This window comes from Protopterus annectens, chromosome 1.part2 (genome assembly GCF_019279795.1).
Source record: "Protopterus annectens isolate FY-2018-M chromosome 1.part2, PAN1.0, whole genome shotgun sequence".
In the NCBI taxonomy this organism is placed as follows: Eukaryota; Metazoa; Chordata; order Ceratodontiformes; family Protopteridae; genus Protopterus; species Protopterus annectens.
The window spans coordinates 980800542-980822013 of NC_056727.1; the positions used below are offsets into that span (position 1 = coordinate 980800542).

At 39.7% G+C, this 21472-nt stretch overlaps 1 protein-coding gene across 2 annotated transcripts in view; it reads right to left on the minus strand.

The window, feature by feature from the left end:
* TRAPPC3 (trafficking protein particle complex subunit 3) overlaps positions 1-21472 on the minus strand; it is a 411874-nt gene that overhangs the window by 348440 nt on the left and 41962 nt on the right. Inside the window, exon 2 of one of the 2 annotated variants that reach the window (XM_044059939.1) lies at positions 12889-12936. The exons of the other annotated variant lie outside the window; for it this stretch is intronic. Within the exon in view, the coding sequence (XP_043915874.1) occupies positions 12889-12936 (48 nt within the window). The remainder of the gene's footprint in view (positions 1-12888; positions 12937-21472) is intronic. 2 annotated transcript variants of the gene reach the window in all.

Below are 21472 nucleotides of genomic sequence, written 5' to 3' on the forward strand. Positions count from 1 at the left end.
TCCTCAATGCTTTAACCAACATACTTTATAGTAAGTTTCCAAATTACAGTAAAATAATAAAAATGTAAAACGAGACAAAGTTCAAAAAATAAGAAAACACTATCAGAGAAGGTGTCACAGGAAGGTTTTGTTTGCTCATCATGAAAGAGCAAAATAGCCAATGATTTACCAGTGTTGAATTCTGTTCATGTTGCGACTAAATCAGCCATGCACATTAAATTAAACTACTATTATTTCCAGATGGTTTTCATGCTGCAGTAACTGACTTAAAAAACAGCCAAAATTCTTATGCATGAAAGAGCAATTAGTTCTCTCTGAAGCTATGACAAAAGGAGGTACAGCCAGCTGAGCTGTCTGGAATTTTGTAAATAATTATAGGTCACTGGTGAATATCGAAATGATTTACACACGATGTTTGTGTTACAAATGTATTAGAACTGTATGTCATGTGTATATCAAACTGCCTGTACAGGCGTGTGTGTTGAGAAGGTATTTTCAAAGTGCTATTTGAAATGTAACCACAGTATGCCCCTACTGAAGGAGAACAGAAATGTACATACACTATTATAACTGTTTAAATATATATATTTTAACAGTAGAAACTGGGATACAGGAGGTTAACCTCCATCTAGTAATTTTTTGAAAAATACCTGAAATTAAATTACTTTATGGCTAGGCCATAAAAGATGGTATCTTACAGAATTCACTGCAGCAAGAGACACAATGTCTGTACTAGGAAACTTTCTGTATTGTTTTTAGGGTGAATTAATTACTAGTCTTGAAAGCATGAAGGACTGCAATTGTTTTATGACTTCCAGCATCTGTCAGACTTAAGGAGAAGCCCTTGTCATAGGTAGGTACTAGGCTATCTGCCCGAGGGCATTTATAAGCATAGCCAGAGTGTGTCGGCTTTCGCCGCTCCATTGATTAACTAACTGAGCCTCTGTCAAGCAGAGCCAATGAAGTGATCCCAGGGGTGTACTTTCTGTTACCCATCCACTCGTCAAGGCTTCTCTTAAAGAGTGTTAGTGAGGGGCTCTGCCTAATGTAGTTAGAAATTTTGTTCCAAAGCATGGGGAGTCTCTGTGACAGGAATCTATCCCTCCAGCATGTTCTATTTATTGTTGTGGCGAGGTTTAGCTCACTACAGCGCTTGGCTCACAGTGACTTAGATTTCTTTAGGTGGAGCATGTCCATCAATTCTGCATTGGACATGGCTTTGTAAGTCAGGCAGAGATCACCTCTGAGTAAGCGATATGCCATGGAGTACAGCCGGAGTTTTTTCAGTCGGGCTGCATAGGACATATGTTGAGGCCAGTAATCCTCTTGGTGAGGTGCTTTTGTGGTCTTTCCAGCTGTTGGAAGAGTCTTGTGAGGTACATCCCAAATGGGGCATTGTACTCTATGATGGGTCTGATGAGTGATGAGTACAGGGGCACTATAACCTCTTTATTTCTAGATGCAAACCCCTTAGTAATTAGATGGGCCACAAAGAAGGATTTCCCAACTACTTTGGCAATATGATTGTCAAAGGAGAGATTACTATCTACCTGGGTCCCCAGATCTCTTATTACCTCTTCTGTATTAAGGGGGCTGCTGCCTATGTGGTAATTCATGGGTGTTTTGTTTTTCCCAAACGGGATGACTATGCATTTTTTGGCATTTAGCTTGAGGCCATGACTTTGACACCAGGTGTCTGTCTCAGTAAGGCCTTTTTGGAGGATGTCCGTGTCAGCAGGAGAGTCGATTATGGCTCCCAGTTTGCAGTCATCGGCGAACTTGGTTAGCCATAGTCCTCCTGTGTTTGCCTGTACTTCTGAAAAATATATGCCGAACAGTAGGGGTCCCAGAACTGAGCCTTGCGGGACACCACTTGTGACTGGTTTAGAGTCAGACCTGGAGCCCGCTATTCTTACCATGTGAGTTCTGTCTGTAAGCCAGTTGGCAACCCATTTTGTGACGTAGGAGTTTATGTTCAGGCTGGTGAGTTTTTCTATAATACCCGAGTGAGGAATGGTGTCGAACGCCTTGGCGAGATCAAGGTAGGCTGTGTGAACCACCTTTCCCTAGTCTATGGCCTTCTGTATATTTTTACAGATAGATGCTAAATACTGCCAAGTTTCATCAATGGTTGTTTATCCTGGGAACTAGGAGTCATAGAGGACAAGAAATTATGTCATTCTGCAAGCTATCCCAGCAGTAATATTTTAGATATTAAATTTGAGAAGTCTCTTAGTGAGACAGGGCATTTTGTATTCTGTCTTGGACCTGACAACAACTAGAAGATCCATTCACCTCATCTGTCTTGCTCTATTAGTAACTTCTTGGGTTATAGTAATCCTCTTAGATATAGTCAGGAAAATACTAAAAGTTTAGTTTAGATATTTACTTTATTTATTTGTGACTGTCCTGCAATATTGTTTTAAATACTTCCTGTGATTTTGAACTGGGATGTCATTGTGAATTATTTTATTTATTATTAAATATATTTAAACCTTTTCATTGTAGCTGATCTGCGTAGAGATATTTAAGTTTTGAGAGTAATCGTATATTTATTTGGTGACACTGTGTGGGCCACTCCTAATAGCCTTGCTCTTGGTCAAGCTACCATTTGTGTTACTATTAATATTACACAGCAAGACTGGACACCCTTTGTTAAGGGCCTTAAGGTAGCTGGCAGGAGTGACTGGTGGCAGTAAAAACTACCTTATAGTCTGGGCAGAAGAGGGCATATCTAGTAAACCTGTCCCAGCCTTTCACAGGTGTGTGTGTGTGTGTGTGTGTGTGTGTGTGTGTGTGTGTGTGTGTGTGTGTGTGTGTGTGTGTGAATCAAATCTCAAAAAGTGTGTGTGCATCAACTACTTGGGCAGGGACATGAAGCACTGGCTGGACAGAGAGGGTTGCTGGAGATCTTGGCTTGGTCACTCAGAGAGATCTCAAGTCTACAGCTGTGCCAGTGTGGAGTCTCACTGGGGATCTGGAAAGACTGCAAAACCACCCCGGGACTGACTGTGGTCTCTGTATGCTCTTAAGGGAAATTGCACTTGATGCATTGAGCTGCATCTGGAAATAATGTGTGTACTTGACATCCTCCCAGTGTACATCCCCCACTGGTACCAGTGGTGAGGATTGAGGCTTCTTGATTATTGGTCCAGTGGTGGTTCATCACAGACGCTATGAGAAGTTTAAGTCTCTTGAATGGCTTTCAGCAGTAAATAATTAAGATTTAATGCTGGAATTTATTGCTACCCAATCTAACAATCTGCCATTGTTTCCAATATACGCTGGATAAAGTACAAGCTCATATGAAAAACATTCACTCTGTTGTTAATAGTTATAAATATGTTGACTGGTTAACGCAGGACTAAATGTCAGTAAACATAGTATAACTGCAGGCATTCAAACCTAAGTATTACAATTTCTAACTCCACAGATTGTTTTAATATCAAGGACCTCAAAAAGGCCCAACTGTACATCACAAAGAAAATGAAAATTTGTGAACGAAAGCATTAAATTCAATGTTACGTTTCACAAGAGAGTGGTCCAGGAGGAGGCGGAAAGCTGCCTTCCTTGACAGTACATCTCTGAACATATTCCTCATCCAGACAAAACACTGGGCGCAATTCCAAAAAGACTTGCTCTTAGTGTAAGTTACTTATTCTGGTATATACAATTAGTGTAGGTCACTTACACCGAAAAAAAGTATTTTGGAATCTGGTCCCAGTGTACACCTGCCTTATAGGTATGCCTTCCTCTGAAGTAAGTCACTTACATAGAGAACAACCCTTTTGCAATCAGGGCAGGCTTACACTGGAGTAAGTCACTTACACGGAGAGCAAGTCTTTTGGAGTCTGGCTCATAGTCTACTGAACAGAATATATATATATATATATATATATATAATGTGATAAAAACAGAATGTATTGTCAAATAGATGTCCACTATGCCAAAAATGGCATTATTAACAGCAAAAAGACAAAATTTATTATTCTTGTCATAATGTATTTCAGCAGATTTCTTGATATTAAAAGAATTATCAAAAGGCCAAAACTGTACCAAAACATAACAGCAGCACCAATTTTGCCATCACCAAGAAACTTAACACATAAAATACTAAGAATTATAAACAAGCACATCATAAAAGCACCAAAAGAAAAGAAGCCCTGGCCAGGACCAGCCCCTGAGGAATGCCACAAATTAATCGACTCTGTCAGAAATATTGGAGAAGCATATGGTTGTAACTAAATAAATAACTATTTTGAGCTTTGACACAAGATCTGAATTGCCTATACACAATAAAGGCTAACCTTAATGCTAGTGGCGGCCAAAAAAGCAATTACTAGAAAATGGAAATCAAAATCTAAACCAACTGTAATTGAAACTGTGAATACTGTAAAGCAGATAAAAGAAAGTACAATTGTTACAGTTCTATACACTTACCATAAATGTAGTTGTTAGAGTGTATTCACTGTTGCAGTCATCACATTTGGGTTATCTGCTTGCAGTAGCCCTCAATCGGCCTGATTAACAAAGTCTTAGGTCCTGCGTCGGTTGCTGTCTCATCTTCCATGATGTCAGGTAGTCAGGGGTATAAAGCATGTAGCCGTCACCATTTTATCAGTTTTTCTTGCTCCAGATGTTAGGTGCCCCCATAATGGGAAGCAATTATATACAAGGTTACGCCTCCAATAAAAAGCAAATACAAAGGGTTGGGAGGGTGGCCTAATGGTTAAGGTGTTTGCCTTACAAACACAAGGTGCAGGGTTTGAGTTTCACGAGGGATAATTGGCTAAGCTTAAAATGGCTCGCAAGGGCAATTAGCCTAGTACTAATCTATGAACACCAGAAAGCTTTAAGCATAGTAAACAAGAACAGAAGTATAGACAATAGAAGTCAGGGGGCTGGAGGGAGGGTAACCAGGACTGCAACACTGAATACACTCGAACATCTACATTTATGGTAAGTGTACACAACTGTACTATGTTCTTCGTGTTTCACTGTTGCAGTCATCACATTTGGGTAGATTCCCAAAGCTAAGGATGGGAGGAGGCAATAAGATAGTATTAGGACCAGCTATAAGGCCCTGCAGGATTGCAGTGGCAAAGCCAGCTCTGGATTTAGAAAAAATTGGCAAGTGGTAATGCTCGGTGAAGGTATGTACAGAACTCTAGGTAGTAGCTTCTAGGATGTCTCTGGTAGGGACACCTCTGAGAAAGGCTGTAGAGGTAGATACAGCCCTGGTTGAATGTGGTCTTATCCCCTGTAAGGGAGGTTTTCCATGGTGCTTACAGCAGAAATTAATGCAATGGCCAATCCACTTAGAAATGGTTTGCTTTGAAATAGCTTTCCCCTCTGCCCCTGCAGCAAATGCAACCCCGCAGCTGTTCAGATTTTCTGAGAGGTTTAGTTCTGTCCAAGTAAAATCTAAATTGTCTTTTTACATCCAAGGGGCATAGTATTCGTTCCCCTTTGTTCTGTGGATTATAAAAGAAAGGTGGCAAATTAATGGACTGATTAAGGGCCACACTGGATTCCACCTTGGGCATGAAGGAGGGATTGGTCCTGAGGGACACCCTGTCCCCATGAAAGATGATGAAAGGCTCCACAGCCATGAGGGCCTGAAATTCAGACACCCTTCTTGCTGAAGTGATGGCTAGAAGGAAAGCTGTTTTCCAAGAAAGGAATTTCAACTCTGCACTTGCAGCTGGGTTGAAGGGAGGTAGAGTGAGCTTTTCCAAAACAAAGTTAAGGTCCCAGGCTGGAGTAGGGGCTCTCCTGGGTGGTCTTAAGTTTTTGGCCCCTCTGAGGAACTGCTTCAGCAGCGGATGAGAGAAGAGGGGTGGGTTTTGTGTTGTAATGAGTTGAAATGGCTGAGGCATGAATTTTGATGGAGGCAAAAGAAAGGCCCTTTTGAAGTATCTCAGTTAAGTATTGAAGAATCTGAGGTAAATTGGGCACTGCTGCGCCTATCCCATGAGTTTGGCTCCAGGAACAGAATCTTTTCCATTTTTCAGCATAGGATTTTCTAGTAAAAGGCCTCCTTGCCTCCAGAATGACATCCATCACTTGCTTACTGAGGGATGGGAATGGTGAGATCAAGTAATTAGCCAGGCTGCCAAGTTCAGGGTTTGAACCTGTAGGTGCAGAATCTGGCCCTCCTGTTGAGACAGTATAGCAGCGGTCTGAGGCAGGTGCCATGGTGCCAGCAGTGACACACTGCGCAAGAGGGGGTACCAGTGTTGGTGTGGCCAGTCTGGTACAATCAGTATTGTCCTTGGTTTGTCCTGTTTGATCTTTAGTAGTACCTTGGGGAGGAGAGGCAGAGGAGGAAAGGCATAAACTGATAGTTTTTCCAGGTGAAGGACAGGGCATCCACATTCCAAGCTTGTTTGTGGGGAGTCCTTTTGCAGAATTTGTCCAATTGATAGTTCTGGGGGGGGGGCAAACAGGTCTATCTCTGGGCTCCCCCATTTGTTTCTCAACATGTTGAATATCTTTGGTTCCAGTCTCCACACTTGTGGGCCCATGAAATTTCTGCTTAGCTCATCTACCAGTGTATTTAGCTTTCCTGGCAGGAATTGAGCCTGTAGGTGCACTCAGTTGCTCATGGCTGTGTTCCACAGAGCCATAGCTAGCCTGCAGAGAGGTTAAGAGTGGGTTCCCCCCTGCTTGTTTATGTACCACATAACAGTGGTGTTGTCCATCTTTATCAATAATTGTCCTGGAAGAATATGGTCCTTGAAGGCTGTCAGAGCATACTGTACAGCTAACATTTCTTTTTGACTGATATGCAGATGCATTTGACTTGGGTTCCATTTGCCCTGAATGCACTGCCCTGCCAAGTGAGCCCCCCATGCATAGTCTTGATGCGTCTGTTGTTAGGGTTTGGGCGGCAGGGGGTAGTGTGAATGACAGTCCCTTGTTGTGGTGGCAGGCCTCTGCCCACCAAAGGAACTCTATCCGTAGACAAGGTATGATAGGAATCATTGATTCTAGATCCTGAAAATGTTGACACCATAGGCTTTTTAGATACCATTGTAGTTTCCTCATGCGCAGTCTTACATATGGAATTAGAAGAATGCAGGAGACCATGAACCCCAAGGCTTGCAGTATTTGTCTTGCAGATAGCAGGGTCTTTGTGGCCATAAGCTTGAAGTAAGCTGTTAAATGAACTTGTTTCTCTGGAGTGAGGGAAGCTTTCTGGGAAGTTGTGTTCAACCTTGCTCCCAGGAATACAATTTGTTGGCAGAGTACCAGATGTAATTTCTTTTCATTTATGGTGTACCCCAGGGAAGTTAGCACTTTTTTGTACAAACGCCAGATGATTCAATAGTATTCCCTGGCTTTCTGCCTGAATTAGACAGTTGTCCAGGTATGGGTATATTTGAATATTTCTTTGCCTGCAAAATGCAATGACTGGAGCTAGGCACTTTGTCAATACCCTGGGTGCAGTAGATAAGCCAAAGGGTAGTACAGAGAACTGATAGTGCATGAAGCTTGCTTTGAAGTGTAGGTATCTTCTGCAAGATTCCCTGATTGGGATGTGCAGGTAGGCTTCCTTTAAATCCAGTGTTGCCAACCAGGCATCCTTGCCTAGCATAGGAAGCAACTGGTGAAGAATTGGCATCTTGAATTCTGGGATCACCAAAAAAGCGTTTAGGATAGAGAGATCCGGGATAGGATGCCACAAGTAGCCTTTTCTGGGCACCAGAAAAAGTCTTGAGTAGAAACCTTGTCCCCTTTCCTCTTCTGGGACAGTTTGAATAGCCCTTATACTTGAGAGAGAAAACTTGCTTTTGAACCTGTGCCCACTGATTTAGGGGTATAACTGGACAACTGTTTGGGGTTGTTAAAGTGTGGAAGTGGAATCTGTATCCCTGGGAAACTGTATTTAAAACCCATTTGTTCTGGGTAATGAGTTCCCAGTTTTTTGCCTGCAGAGCAATCTTTCCCCCTAAAGGAGCAGTCAGTTGAGAAGGGCTTGGAAGTTTTAAGGTTAAATCATTGAGACAGTTTACCATAAGGGGGGGGGAGGTCTCACTACTCCCTGCTTTAGAAGTGGGAGCCCCCCACTGCTTAGTCCTGTATGTACCTTGGGACTGAAGCCTGAGTGTTCTGCTGGATCTGGGTTTGGACTGTGAGGGTCTGGAAGAGGCAGGAAAGGACCAATTCTTAGAGGGCCAATGCCTACTAAATCTTGGAGGCGGTACTTGCAGAAAATCTTTAACAGTTTGCATGGATTTAGCCTTTTCCTCCATCGTTTTAAGTACTTCTTCTGCTTTGTTGCCAAACAGGCGGTCCTGGTTTAAGGGAGCATCCAACAATTTAGCTTTAACATGATCTGGCAAAGATTGCTCCTTATAGGTTTATAGGTTGGTACTAGGCTATCGGCCCTAGGGCCTATACAAGCCAAGCCATAACAATTCCCTGGCCATTTCTTCCCACACTATTTACTTCCCTAGACCCCTGTCTAGCAGGGCAACTGACGTGATCCCCGGGGTGAATTTACTTTCTTCCATCCAATCATCAAGGCTCCTTTTGAAGAGGGCCAAAGAGGCGCTCTGCTTGACGTGTGTGGGCAGTCTATTCCAGAGTCTGGGGAGTCTCTGGGTCAGGAACCTATCCCTCCAGCATGTTTTGTTTATTGTGATGACAAGATTTAGATCTCTGGAGCATGTGGCTCTGAGGGATTGGGAGTGTAGCATGTCGAACAGCTCTGGGATTGACATGGCTTTGTATGTTAAGCAGAGATCGCCTCGGAGTAGACGATATGTGACAGAGTATAGCTGGAGTTTAAGGCGGTCAGCATAGGGCATCTGCTTTAGGCCTGTGATTCTTTTAGTGAGGTATTTCTGCGGCCTTTCCAGTTGTTGCAGATGTCTTGAGAGGTACATACCAAATGGGGCGCTGTGTTCTATAATGGGGATGAGTCCAGTGGGACAACGACCTCCTTTTTTCTGGATGAAAAGCCCTTAGTGATGAGGTGTGCCAAATAGAAGGATTTCCTGACTGTTGTGGCGATGTGATTATTGAAGGTGAGACCACTGTCCACCTGTGTCCCTAAGTCTCTTATCACACTTTCGGTGTTTAGTGTACTGACACCTATGTGATAATTCATGGGTACATGTTTTTTCCCAAATTGGATAACTATACATTTCTTGTCACTGAGCTTGAGCCCATGGCTCTGGCACCAAGCATCTGTTTCTGTAAGGCCCTTTTGTAGAGTATCCACATCATTTGGGGATTCAATAATGGCTCCCAGTTTGCAGTCATCTGCGAACTTTGTTAGCCAGAGTCCCTTAGTGCTTAAGCCAAGCATGCCTTCTAAGTACAGATCCAGTAACAGCAGCCTTGCAAGATGCCTCTAGTGAATCAAAACCACATTGCAAAGTATGTTTTCCAACTTGTTCAGCAGAATGCATTAAATCCTGTAAATCCTTAATTTCAGCACAGTCAGGAATCAACACAATTTTCTGTATAAGCAATCCAATAATGTGCTGCTGATACTTTAACATACGAAACTGGCAATTTAAGGCCCTAATGGCCAAGGTTGTCGAAGTGTATACCTTCTTACCCCATCTATCGAGCGCCCTGGAATCTCTATCAGAGGGGGGTAGGATTTTTGGCAGTAGTAGCCTTTATGTCCTTGGGTCCCTGTGAAATGGTCTCAAGATCCGCAGTAGGATTTTTAAAAAGGAACTTGTGAGAGTCAGGAACCCTGTAATATCTATCTGATTTTCTGGGAGCAGGCGGTAAGGAGTCAGGGGCCAAGCTAGACTCCGGGAAGGCATCATCAATAATGCCCAGTACAGGGAGGATAGCTAAAGGCCTGTGATGGGGCAGGAGTAAGAAATCCCTAAGACTCTTTTTAGAATCAGAGTAATCCTGGCTTTCCCAGTGGAAATGCTCCCTAAGAGTATGCAAGGTTTCACCAAAAGAGAAATCCTCTGGAGGGGAAGCAGAGGGAATTCAGTCCTCTGCATCAAAATCCTCATACGCAAATAAGGGTAAATTCTGGTCATGAGAAGAAACAGAAATTTCAGAATCCTGACCAGAAGAATCATAGCCAAATTCAGTCCTAGTTCTCTTAGAGGGGGAAGGTTGACTTCCCCTGATTAAAGTAATAGGGTTTTCAGCCATTCGTATCATTAGTTTTTTAGGCATAGAGGCCTGACCATGCGGTCTGGGTGTCGGTTTTCTAGGCATGGATCACGTTTTGGGCCTTGAAGAAGATGGCGTCAGTTTAATATGCAAGTCAGTAGGCCTGAATACACCCTCAGAAGCCGGTGCCTGCACAGTGGCTCTGGACCCATCCAAGGTAGAGACATCCGCAGGTTCCACAGTTGCAGCATCTCGTGGCATACCGGACTCTGAAAGGGTTTCAGTAGAGGCCTGCGAATCTGAAGTAGCGGGTATCAGGGGCTGCAAAAGCGCCTCATTGAGTACTGGCGAACTAGCAACTAGCTTAGGAGAAGCATCGTCGGCAGCTTTGGACCTAGGCGGTCTGTCTTTAAATTTGCATTTTTTTCAGAATGTCAGCAGTCAGGTGGCTTACCAAAGCCATATCTGGATTGAACAGAGTACCGAGAAATTTAGAAGCGTAAATATACTGACGACGAATAGTTTGTGGTTTAAATAAGGCACAAAACCGACAGTGAGGTACATCGTGATAAGGGCCTAGGCAAGGAATACAGTACGAATGAAAATCTTTATGAGGTATTTGCTTTCCACAAGAAATACAATTACTGACTTTTACTGACATCGGTTAAGCAAGAAAAAGTTTCTCCAATGGGGTACTTAACTTTAGTTGAAGACTTCGGTTCTGAAACTCGAAAATGAAAATTTCAGGAGTCGGCCGACCGGCACTTGCGAATTGCTTCTGCTTTGGGCACCGCACGGCATGAAAGACTGATAAAATGGCGTCGGTTGCATGCTTTATACCCCTGACTACCTGACATCATGGAAGATGAGACAGCAACCAATGCAGGTCCCAAGACTTTGTTAATCAGGCTGACTGAGGGCTACTCCAAGCAGATAACCCAAATGTGATGACTGTAACAGTGAAACATGAAGAACATCTAGAGGTGTTGGTGGTACGGTTTTAGAAAGGAAATGAGAAAAATTACATATAAATAAAATTTCTGGGAATAATGCATGCATAATAATGTTATGGAGGAGGAACAGTGACGTTTAAGGAAAGGTTGGACTTGTGCAATGTAATGTTGGAGGAAAGGAAAATTGTAGAAAGCAACAACAAAAATGTTATGGCTTGTTTTCTTTTCTATTACTATACATGTACCTATGTCACCTTTTTAAAAAGTCATGTTTAATAAAGAGATTTAAAAAAGAAAGTGATTAGGACATCATGCTTCTTGTCACATTTTTGGTGTGGCAGAAACTTGCATTTATTCTTCTGAACCCAAGGTGAACAGCCCTTACCTAACAAAAGGAGTATTACAGCTATGACATGTAAGAATTTAACAATACAGCTCCTTAGATACTACTGTCAGCAATACCATGGTTGGACATTCTAAGGAGACTTAACTAGGGCCTAAAAGTAGCAGAGTATCCTGGACAGGATAATGCAGAAATAAAGAGGAAGCAATGGAGTGGTCCAAACCTAAGTAGCAGATTCAAACAGAATATCAACTGCAAAATGTTATACAGAATAACTCTCATGTGTTAACATATGTTCCTGTGTCACATAGACTTTGTCTACTTACACACTCAACAAAACTTATGGTATTAGATAACCTGAACGTTTCTGTATATTGGAACTTTTCCATAACGTGTACATCGCTGGTATTAGACATTCTTACTGTGTATGTATGGGAACTTTTCTACAACGTGTACACTGCTAAATGTATGCAATACTGCCTTCTGGAGCTATGGCTGAAAGTAATAAACTTAATAAATACATCCTATCCATAGCTCTCAACTATCCAGATTTTCACAGTGTCCAGATTTGTAACTCATATTTTTTGTCTATTTCTCATAAAATTTGTGGTTTTCATGCAAATTACTGAGGAGTGAAGTCAATAAAAATGGCAGACTTAAAAGTTTCAGACTTCATATCCTTCAGAAAATGCATGCTAACACAAATCCTGTTGTTCTAGCAACTTTCTAAGTTGAAAAGAGCAATATTTAAAATCTGCCCATATTTTTGGGCCATTGCTCCTCCCCCAACCATTGTTTTAGGCTTTGTCCAGATTTCTTCCAGTAAAAGGTTGAGTTATGAATTCCTTTCCTGTAATCTGCCTTCCACAACAAACTTCTTAATGGGTGAATCTTTAAATGAATATGACACACAATTAGACACAGATGGTGAAAAGACAGTACATGAAGCAAAATAGTGGAAATGAACTAGGCTTTGGGATGATACATATACACTTGTGCAGGTGCAGGTGTCTCCTCTGCAGAGAAGAAAAGGTGAAAAGACTATACTACAAGAAACATGAAAACTAGTTCTTTCATGCAATAACTTGCTACAAGAATCACCTCAAAATAGCACCCTTTATTATTGCATCAAATAAAAAAAATGTGCAAGTAGATCTGGGGTATGAGTAATCTTTTAGACAACTTTAAATAATATTACCCACAGTTCTTTATTTAAAAAATACATTCAATCCAGACCTTGCTAAATTTACATTGATGGCTGCATAAGTCTTATAGTAGTAAGACAAACCATACTGAGATGGAAACACCAGTGGCAAAACAAACAAAGAAGTGAAGCCCATGCTGCTATTTACATATCACTCTCTGCACACATTTAACACATTTTGCAAATCTTAATTGTAATATTTTTACCGTATTTTATGCAATATTTACAGTTTCAAAAACAGTGTTGCAATTGTATTTTATTAACAAACTAAGAAGCCTATCACCTACCATGAGATGCAAAGATGCAGAAGGTGAAATGAATGGCAAATACCAGTACTACAGAATGAAAGTAGCAAGCAAAGAAGAAAAAAAAAGACATAAACATTAAGTGAGACACAGAACATATTCATCAGTTACTATTAACATACACACAGTGAAAAATTAAGAGCTCCAGAAAGCTTTGGTTAATCTAAAGCACTGGTACTGAACCCTCCGTAGGCAAGCCAACAATATATATTTTCCCCAAAGTCCAGCATTTTGAATGGACTTTCTTAGCCATCACAAATCATCAAAATGTTAAATCATATCTTTAATATCCTCTGTGTTGTACTATAAAGATGAGTAAATCAGACAAGAACCATAATGAGTTAACTGAATAACTTGGCCATAACCAGATTAATTAGATTATTTATTCAATAATGTGAAAGTGCTTCTACCATACAGTCGATATTTGAGCAAAAAAGCTTGTCTGACAGATAACAAATGCGTCCTGGATTAAACAAAAACAACACTATGCTGTCACCATCTGAACTGATGACTTAACATGTATGGACGTTTTCTACCAAACTGCACACAACACTGATTTCCTACTTTCACAGATATTAGTAATTAATACCATAATTCACTGAAATACACTCCAAAGGTAACATGCAACATTTAGAAGGTCCTACTCAAAAATACAGACATGCAAAAAAGGAAGAAAGCAAAACTGATTTTAAAACTGCCACGAAAACAATGTTGCATGAAAGTACTTCCAGACAATGTACACAAATGTTTAGGGACCACGCTTTGCAGGAATACCAATGTTATATTTGGTAAAACAAAAGGACCCATTTTGAAAAGGCGCAAGTTATCACATGCACAACCCTGGCCCCACTCCCAAAATGCAACTACCTGGGCAAAGCATATGACTACTACATCAGTTTAAAGATAATTTTTGTGATTTACACAAAAGAGCAGCAATTGGAGCTGGAAAGAGCATGATGATAATTTCCACCATGAAAACCTTTTAACTACAGCTGAACGTGGAAATAGCCATATACCATAATAAATCATGTTTATAAATAAAGCTGTACTTTTAAAAGTTTTTAGTAACAGCACTGAATTTGTGTCAATCTCCTATGTTTACTAAAAAGAACATGTCCCAAATGCAAATGTACATTACTTTAAAGATGGCAAAAGTAACAGCAAATTCCTTGATTTCTTTTGTGGGCAACAAAAGGAAAATGGGAAAATAGCATTATAAAACTACTGCAACATATGAACTTAAACTATTACAGCAACATACAGAGAACAGCACTGGAAACAGCCCAATAATAGCAAAAAAGGAAAAGAGAGGAAAGCAACAACCACAGTGGTAGCAGCTCAAAGGAAATCTAATTAAACTTGAAATCAACTGTTTGAGGGATTTTCAGCAGCAAGACACTGAGAAAAGGACTGGCCAAGGGATACATGGATACTACAAATGGGACATGCTGGAAGAAAAAAGGTAGGTCATCAAAACAGTGAAGGGAACAAACTTAAAGGGACAGCAGAAAGAAAAATTAACCAGCTAAGGATGGAAGAAAGGATTGTCAGGCCACGCCAGAAGTGTGTTTACAGTTCCTCATCCATCTGTCTGTGTTATGTTTAAAGAAGTTTAACGTGCTGTTTAATAAGAAGAGTTAGCCTATTAAAGAGGAGAGAGTCTATTCTTTATGAAAGGTATCTATCCTGTCAGCAAGTTCTATTTATATTGTGCTGGAGGCTCAAGTCTCTTGTATGGGTGTCTGTCGTGCTACAGGTTTTAGAGAAATAAGAGAGACTGAAAATCTGCAGGTAAGGCACAGGTTACCCCAAAGGAGTCTATATGATGCCAAGAAAAGAATAAGAGCTTTAATTCATTCAGCATATGTCATGGAACTCAAAGCCTGGACTGTTTTGGTGAGGAAGCATTGGGTCATTAAAGTTGAGACATGTGCCTATTTAGGTACATGCAGAATGCAGCATTATGTTCCAATATGGGCATGGCAATGGAAGAGAAGAGAGGGAAGATTACCTCTTTGGCAAAGGCATAACGTCCAGGCTCAATCAGCTAGGTGCAAGGACTTTCTGAATGCAGTTGATAAATGGTAGACAAAGAAGTTTATTTCCTTGAAATTGTTAGTTGGGCTATGCAGACAAATTTTCTGACTACAGTTGACACATGGCAATCCACAAAAATGCCCACAATTTCCTAATAACAGTATATTTCTTGAAGGGAATGTTGTTTATATGGTAGGACAACTGACAAGCATGTTTTCAAAAACACACAATACTATAACTTTTAGTATTTGGTTTAAGGCCATGGTCCTGTCCTTATTTGTTTGTATGCTTTATTCCATCTTGAACAATCATCGATTCATCTGGAGAACTGATAACCGCTACAGGTTTACAGTCATCCACAAACCTGGTCAACTACAGTCCCTTAAGAAAAGGGTTCATGTCAATCCATCAAAAGCAGTTTCAAACACAAATAAACCAAAATCAGTTTGCCAAAACAGCCTTCGGTGAACACTGAAACAATCTGTTTTGTTGGGGGGGGGGGGCAAGCCCCCCTGCACCCTCTATGTGGGAGGACACTCCCTCAAACCCCAAAATTATACACACAAACTCTTGAGTTCAGACCAAAGTTTAGAAAAAGGCAATCTCCACTTCGTCAAAAGCAGTTTTGGTGAACTGGCTTAGATTTCTTTGCGTTCATTGAAATCACCTTCGACAGACTGACATGCTCCCTTCAAAAAAATGCCAGACTACAGCAGCCCTAGTACAGCACTCTATGGCCACCACTACTGCCATGCCTTTTTGGGGAGAATGTGCCCTTAATCTTAAATTGTCTGTGAGACAGCTAGCAAACCAGGGATTTGCATTTTCTTTTGTTAACAGGTCTGTGATGTTCACGTGTGGAATGGCATGGAAGGCCTTTGCTTGGGTCTAGGTACAGTTTTGTAAGTACAGATTTACAATTATCAAAAATCACAATGACTTTCGCATAAAAGTCAATTAGATTAAGTTGTTAGGATCTACCCTTCATGAACCCAAACTAGCACGGATCAAGATACTGTAGACTGCAATGTCAGTATTTAATGTCAGTATTTATCAGGTCCATAATATGATCCATTATTATGTATTATACTCCATTAGTACTCTCTGGATCTCTGATCTCTGGATCTGCCTGGATCTGGACTGCCTGCCAAGGGGAAGCCTGCCCGCCTGCCAAAAATCAAACTGAAACTGTACAAAAACTGAAGGGGAGAGGGATAGCAAGATGGTGCTTCCATCTGACTAAAAGAGCTAATGTAAAATTATCTGACTAAAGTTCTGAGGATGGATGTTGTCTGGGATGTCCTTTATCTTTACATTATATGGAGAAAGCATAGTGTGAAGCAGTGTGCAAAAAAAAGCAACTTAAAAAAACTTTTGTATTGCTTAACCAGAATCAGGTGAGGCTTGGTAGGGGGACCCTACTGTAGTGGTAGTGAATACTATCAAAGTGAAGGTGAAGGACATCAGCATGAGAGAACAGAGAGAGAAGACAGAGACATAAACTGATGGCAATCTCTGGAAACAAATGTTCTCTTGAAGACTGCAAAATGAATGAATTCAATTCAAAAAAAAAGAAAGAATGGAAGAAATACAAAACAGTCTAAATGAACTTTCTGATATTTTGCAAAACATGACAGATGAAAATATGGAGATGAAAGAGAGAATGGAAGCTTTAGAAGTAAGGGCAGACTGCATGGAAATGAAGCTCACAGACCTAGAAGATAGGGCCAGGAGGAAAAATATTAAATTAACAGGAGTCCCAAAGAGACTGGAGCAGTAAAAAGGCAAAGAAGTAGTTATGAAATGGATTGCACAATGGACTGGTTTAACAGAGGAAGAGGTCAACAGAGAGAAGGCACATGGGATGGCTTGGCCACCAGCAAGAAAAGAAATAAGGAAAATGCTGCCAATAATAGTCAGATTTTAGTTGTATGCAATGAAAGAAAGCACTAGGTAAATCATGGAGCCGGGGATACTGGTAGAAGGTGAAAGCTTTTGTTCTATGATATGAGAAATAAGAGGAAATAATAAGCCTGCAGGCAGAGACGTAGTGGGTGGTATCTACTGTACCTAGCCATTCTGAAGAACTTTTTTTTCCATTTGGGGGAGTCAAAACTTTGATAAAACCAGATGAGGCTTTGCTACACATCCAAAAGCCTTCACACCACAGATCAGGATCAATGTAGACAAAGAGCAGGGACAAAGCACAGTATGTGCAGTGTGAACAGAATAAGCAGGGATGGTATATGCAACAGAGAGATATTTTCCCCATGTTTTACAGAAAACAAAAGCTAAAGGAACAGGTGGATATTACTCAGTAAACAAGAAGAAAAAGAAATAATCAAGCCTCAGAAGTGCTAGAACAGTAGTCGGCAATAGTGAACTTACAGAAAATATATAAATAAAGACTGAGGGAGAACTGTGGGGGATTTTTTTTTTGTAAAGAAAAAGGAATACATTAGGACTAAAGTAATGGAGAAATGCAAAAATGGAATAATAAGACAGCAGAAATGACAGAGAGAAATGTGAACCCTTGCTGATCAATAAACATGGACTTTTCACTTGATAACAAAAGTGTGAAACAGTCATGCAACACAATGGAATAAACAGAGCTGTACGTAAATATGACATAATTAATAGTGGTCAGAAGTCTCTTTACACTACACATAAGGTAAAGCACGTTATAACTGTCACTTACAGGGAGAGAAGGAAAAAGGCAGGCATTGTCATGAGACACCGAGAAAACAAAGGGGCATGAAAATGACCCACAGCAACACCACAGAACAAGATGGGGGGGCAGAAGAATAAAAAAACTGTCTTACTTTATCTACAGGAATGTATTAGAAAAGGGTCTACTTCACATCACCTAAAACCCATTTGATTGACTTTTATTTCAACGAGACCAAATAACCTAATTTTCAAAATACTGAAAACTCATTTGACAATCTCATTTCATTGAACTGTAAGCTAAAGACATAATGTGGGTTTCTATTCACCTGTGACTTGTTTGTGATAAAAAGAATTTCTGTAACTTACAGTGCTGACTGTCAGAATACCGATAGTCATGTAGAAAGTAGTGCTGTAGTGTTTTTAAATGTAGGTAAGTCTCTTTACGTTTTTATGGAAAGTATCTAAAGTAATATGGAGGATGTTTTGTGCATTCTCAGCAGTAGCGGCAGCCTGTAGAGTACTGTAAGGCAAGTAAAAAGTCTATGCCCTTTTCCCCACTACAGTGCAATCCTGAAGTTAGTATAGATAGTTAGGGAGGGGTGGGGGGCACAGCCCCCCACATTGGGGGGTAGTTTGGTTTTATATTGTCCAGTTTCTGTTAAGAAGGTAAGTAGTTTTTAAGGTCTGGAAAGAGGTAGCTATTAGCGCTGACAGTATGTTTGTTTATGGTTTAACATTTAGTCTTTTGAAATTTAGCATTGTAAGCTTTCAGTGAAATGAGATTCTGTCAAATAAGTTTTCAGTATTTTGAAATTAGGTAATTTGGCCTTGGTGAAATGAAAGTCAGTCAAATGGGGTTTAGGTGATGTGAAGTAGACCCTTAGAAACAGATTAGTGGTACGCAGACAAGATGAAATTCATCCCAAGGACGGAATAGCTAAGAGGAAGATGAAGTAGGAGCTGTGACACAATGATGAGGTGGAATTATCCATGTACATCATAAAAGACATGGAAATACCTATGAATGGAGGAAGGGCATGCTAAACAGAAGTGGTGACATACTGCAATACCTAAAAGTACAGAATACAATAGAATGAATAAGGAGACAAAAAGGGAAGGCATAAATAATTGCAAATAGATGGAAATACTATTAATCACCAAGCATGGATGGTGAGATAAAGATGATGCTGGGGAGGGGAGTAGGGAAAGACAAACCGGAAAACAAGCACTTGACAAGTGAGTCAAAGCATGATGCCACCTATAGTAGAGTAAGGTGTACTGATATGGAAGGGAAGGGTGAAGAGCTGCAACACAGAAAACAGGGAATCAGGTTTGAGAGAGAAGGTATATGACAGAAGGGGAAAGAAATGTTCCAATACCTGGAAAGTAAGCAAACAGAAGATTAAGAGGTAGGGGGTATGCAAAGCACTACAACTAGCAGACAAGTAAAAAAAAAAAAGAGAGAGAGAAAATAAACAGGTATGAGAACTTGAGGGGGGGAGCACAATGATGGATAGAGGATAAGAGCGAAAAACACAGAAAGAGGAGAATTCTTAACTAGGATAAGGAAACCTGGAAATATAAGGCAGGCCAAGTGGGGAGAAAACATAGAGAGAGAGAGAGAAGAGGAATGGTAATGAAGGAAGAACAGCATAATATGTGCAACTTTAGAACCACAGAAATAACCCGTAAAAAGAAAACTGGTGCAGGTCTGGAAAAACTTCAGCAAAGCTCGAACAGTAAAACTTACTTTATTTAAAAACTGAATAGAACATTCACTGGTTAAGCGCTTTCATCTGTCAACACACAGACTTCCTCAGAACCAGTAATTAAAAATTTTACCAAAGTTTAAATAGCCAAAATTGGCGCCAAATATTTAAAGGAGCATCCTCCTATTTTGCTTAAAACATTACAATTGATTCCATTAATACAAAAGTTTTTTAAAATAATCACTTGAATGTTTAAAATACCCAATAAATAAAAATAATATATATAAATAAATATAAATGTAATATAACATTGTTTATATTAAAACTACATTTATATCAGATGCTGGTTACTAACCTAATATTTAAAAAGGTTTAATGCTAATACTATCATTAATGCCCGGGAATCTAGTGGCATCTGTGAGTATTTGCCACTTACTTTCTATCAATGCCAAGGACATTTTCCAATTCCCTCCATATGGATGACAAACTACCTGGTCAATGATCGCAAATTTGAATAAATGTTGCTCACCTTTATCACGTATATGTCTATATAATGCATTATTCTTGTCTTTCACTTGTATCTTATAATAATGTTCATAAATACGTCTTTTTAACTGTCTTTCAGTTTTGCCTATATAGAATGCAGGGCAGGCAAGACAGGTAGCAAGATATACCACCTGCTTGGTATTACAATTGCCTGCCCTGCAACAGACATATGTATGATTGGTGTCTTCAAGCTTAATATTTACTGCTTCATTAATTCACCCACATTGTTTACACATTCCACATTTTTTAGTCCCCTTCTGGGCATCCTTAACACTTCCATGTTTACTAGCTCTTTCTAATAACCTTTTAATATTCGGTGCTGTCTTATAAACAAAAGATGGATGACCCCCTAATTTCATACCTATATTTTCTGATATTGTTATCAAGTCCCAGTGCCTATGTATTATTTCCTTAATAAAACTTACGTACGGTGTGTACATTGTTATTAGTCATACTCCAAGATTTGTTATTAGTATTTTTCGTTTGCATGTCCCCACTGTCTAAATTCAATCTACCTAATAGTGGTGAGTATTTATTATCCCATTGTTTCTTTACAAAATCTACTGTATCTTTAAGTATCACTACAGGGTATCCTCTATCAAAACCATCCTTCGCATGACTAATATATGTGTCCAAATACGCGATTCCTTTTAGATTTATATTATGTGTAAATCTTAAAAATTGTGTCGTCCCATTTATGTACTCGATAAATTCAGTTATTGCCTCTTTTTGACCCTTCCATAAAATTAATAAATCATCCAAATATCTAGCATAGAATGCTATGTCCGAATAAAATCTACTTTTGAACAAATATTCGGACTCCCATTCCAACATCACTAGATTTGTAAATATGGGGGCACACAACACCTCCATAGCTACACCTTTACTCTGTCTGAAATATTCACCTTGAAATATTATATAATTATGGTCAAGGACTAATGCCATCATGTCTGTGATTAGACAAATCCTATCCCAACTCAAGTTAGAAAATTTCCTCAAACTGTTACTAAAAAAAATTCAAGTCCAATGTCCTTAGGAATACTTGAAAATAAACCTGTAACATCAATTGGTTAAATAAATCAAATCTTCATTCCACAAATCTGATGTCAGTTTACCCAAAAAATTCCATGAATCTTTCATTAGATGTGGAATGTTCTCATACACAAGTTTGGTCTATCTATCAATTGCTACCCCTATTTTCTATGTTTTTGATTTAGATCCAGAAATAATGGGTCTGAATGGGGGATTTCTTATAGATTTATGGACCTTAGGTATACCTATTATATGAGCCATAATAGGATAATCAACTTTCAAGAACGTATAAATTTCATTAGTAATTCTATTATCTATAAAATATTCTTCTAGAGCCAAATCTATTCCTTTATATCCAATGTTAATTTGATTAATTGAAACCACTTCATAATTACCTGACTCATGCAATAGATTGTGTATTTGCATATTATAGTCGAAGGTGTTGTAAACAACAACCCCTCCCCCCTTGTCAGGTTTCATTAGTCTTATTTCATTATTGTGCATTAATTGATTCAAACACTTCCATTCATCTATTGTTAGATTATCTTGAAAAACCTTATAGTGTAAACATG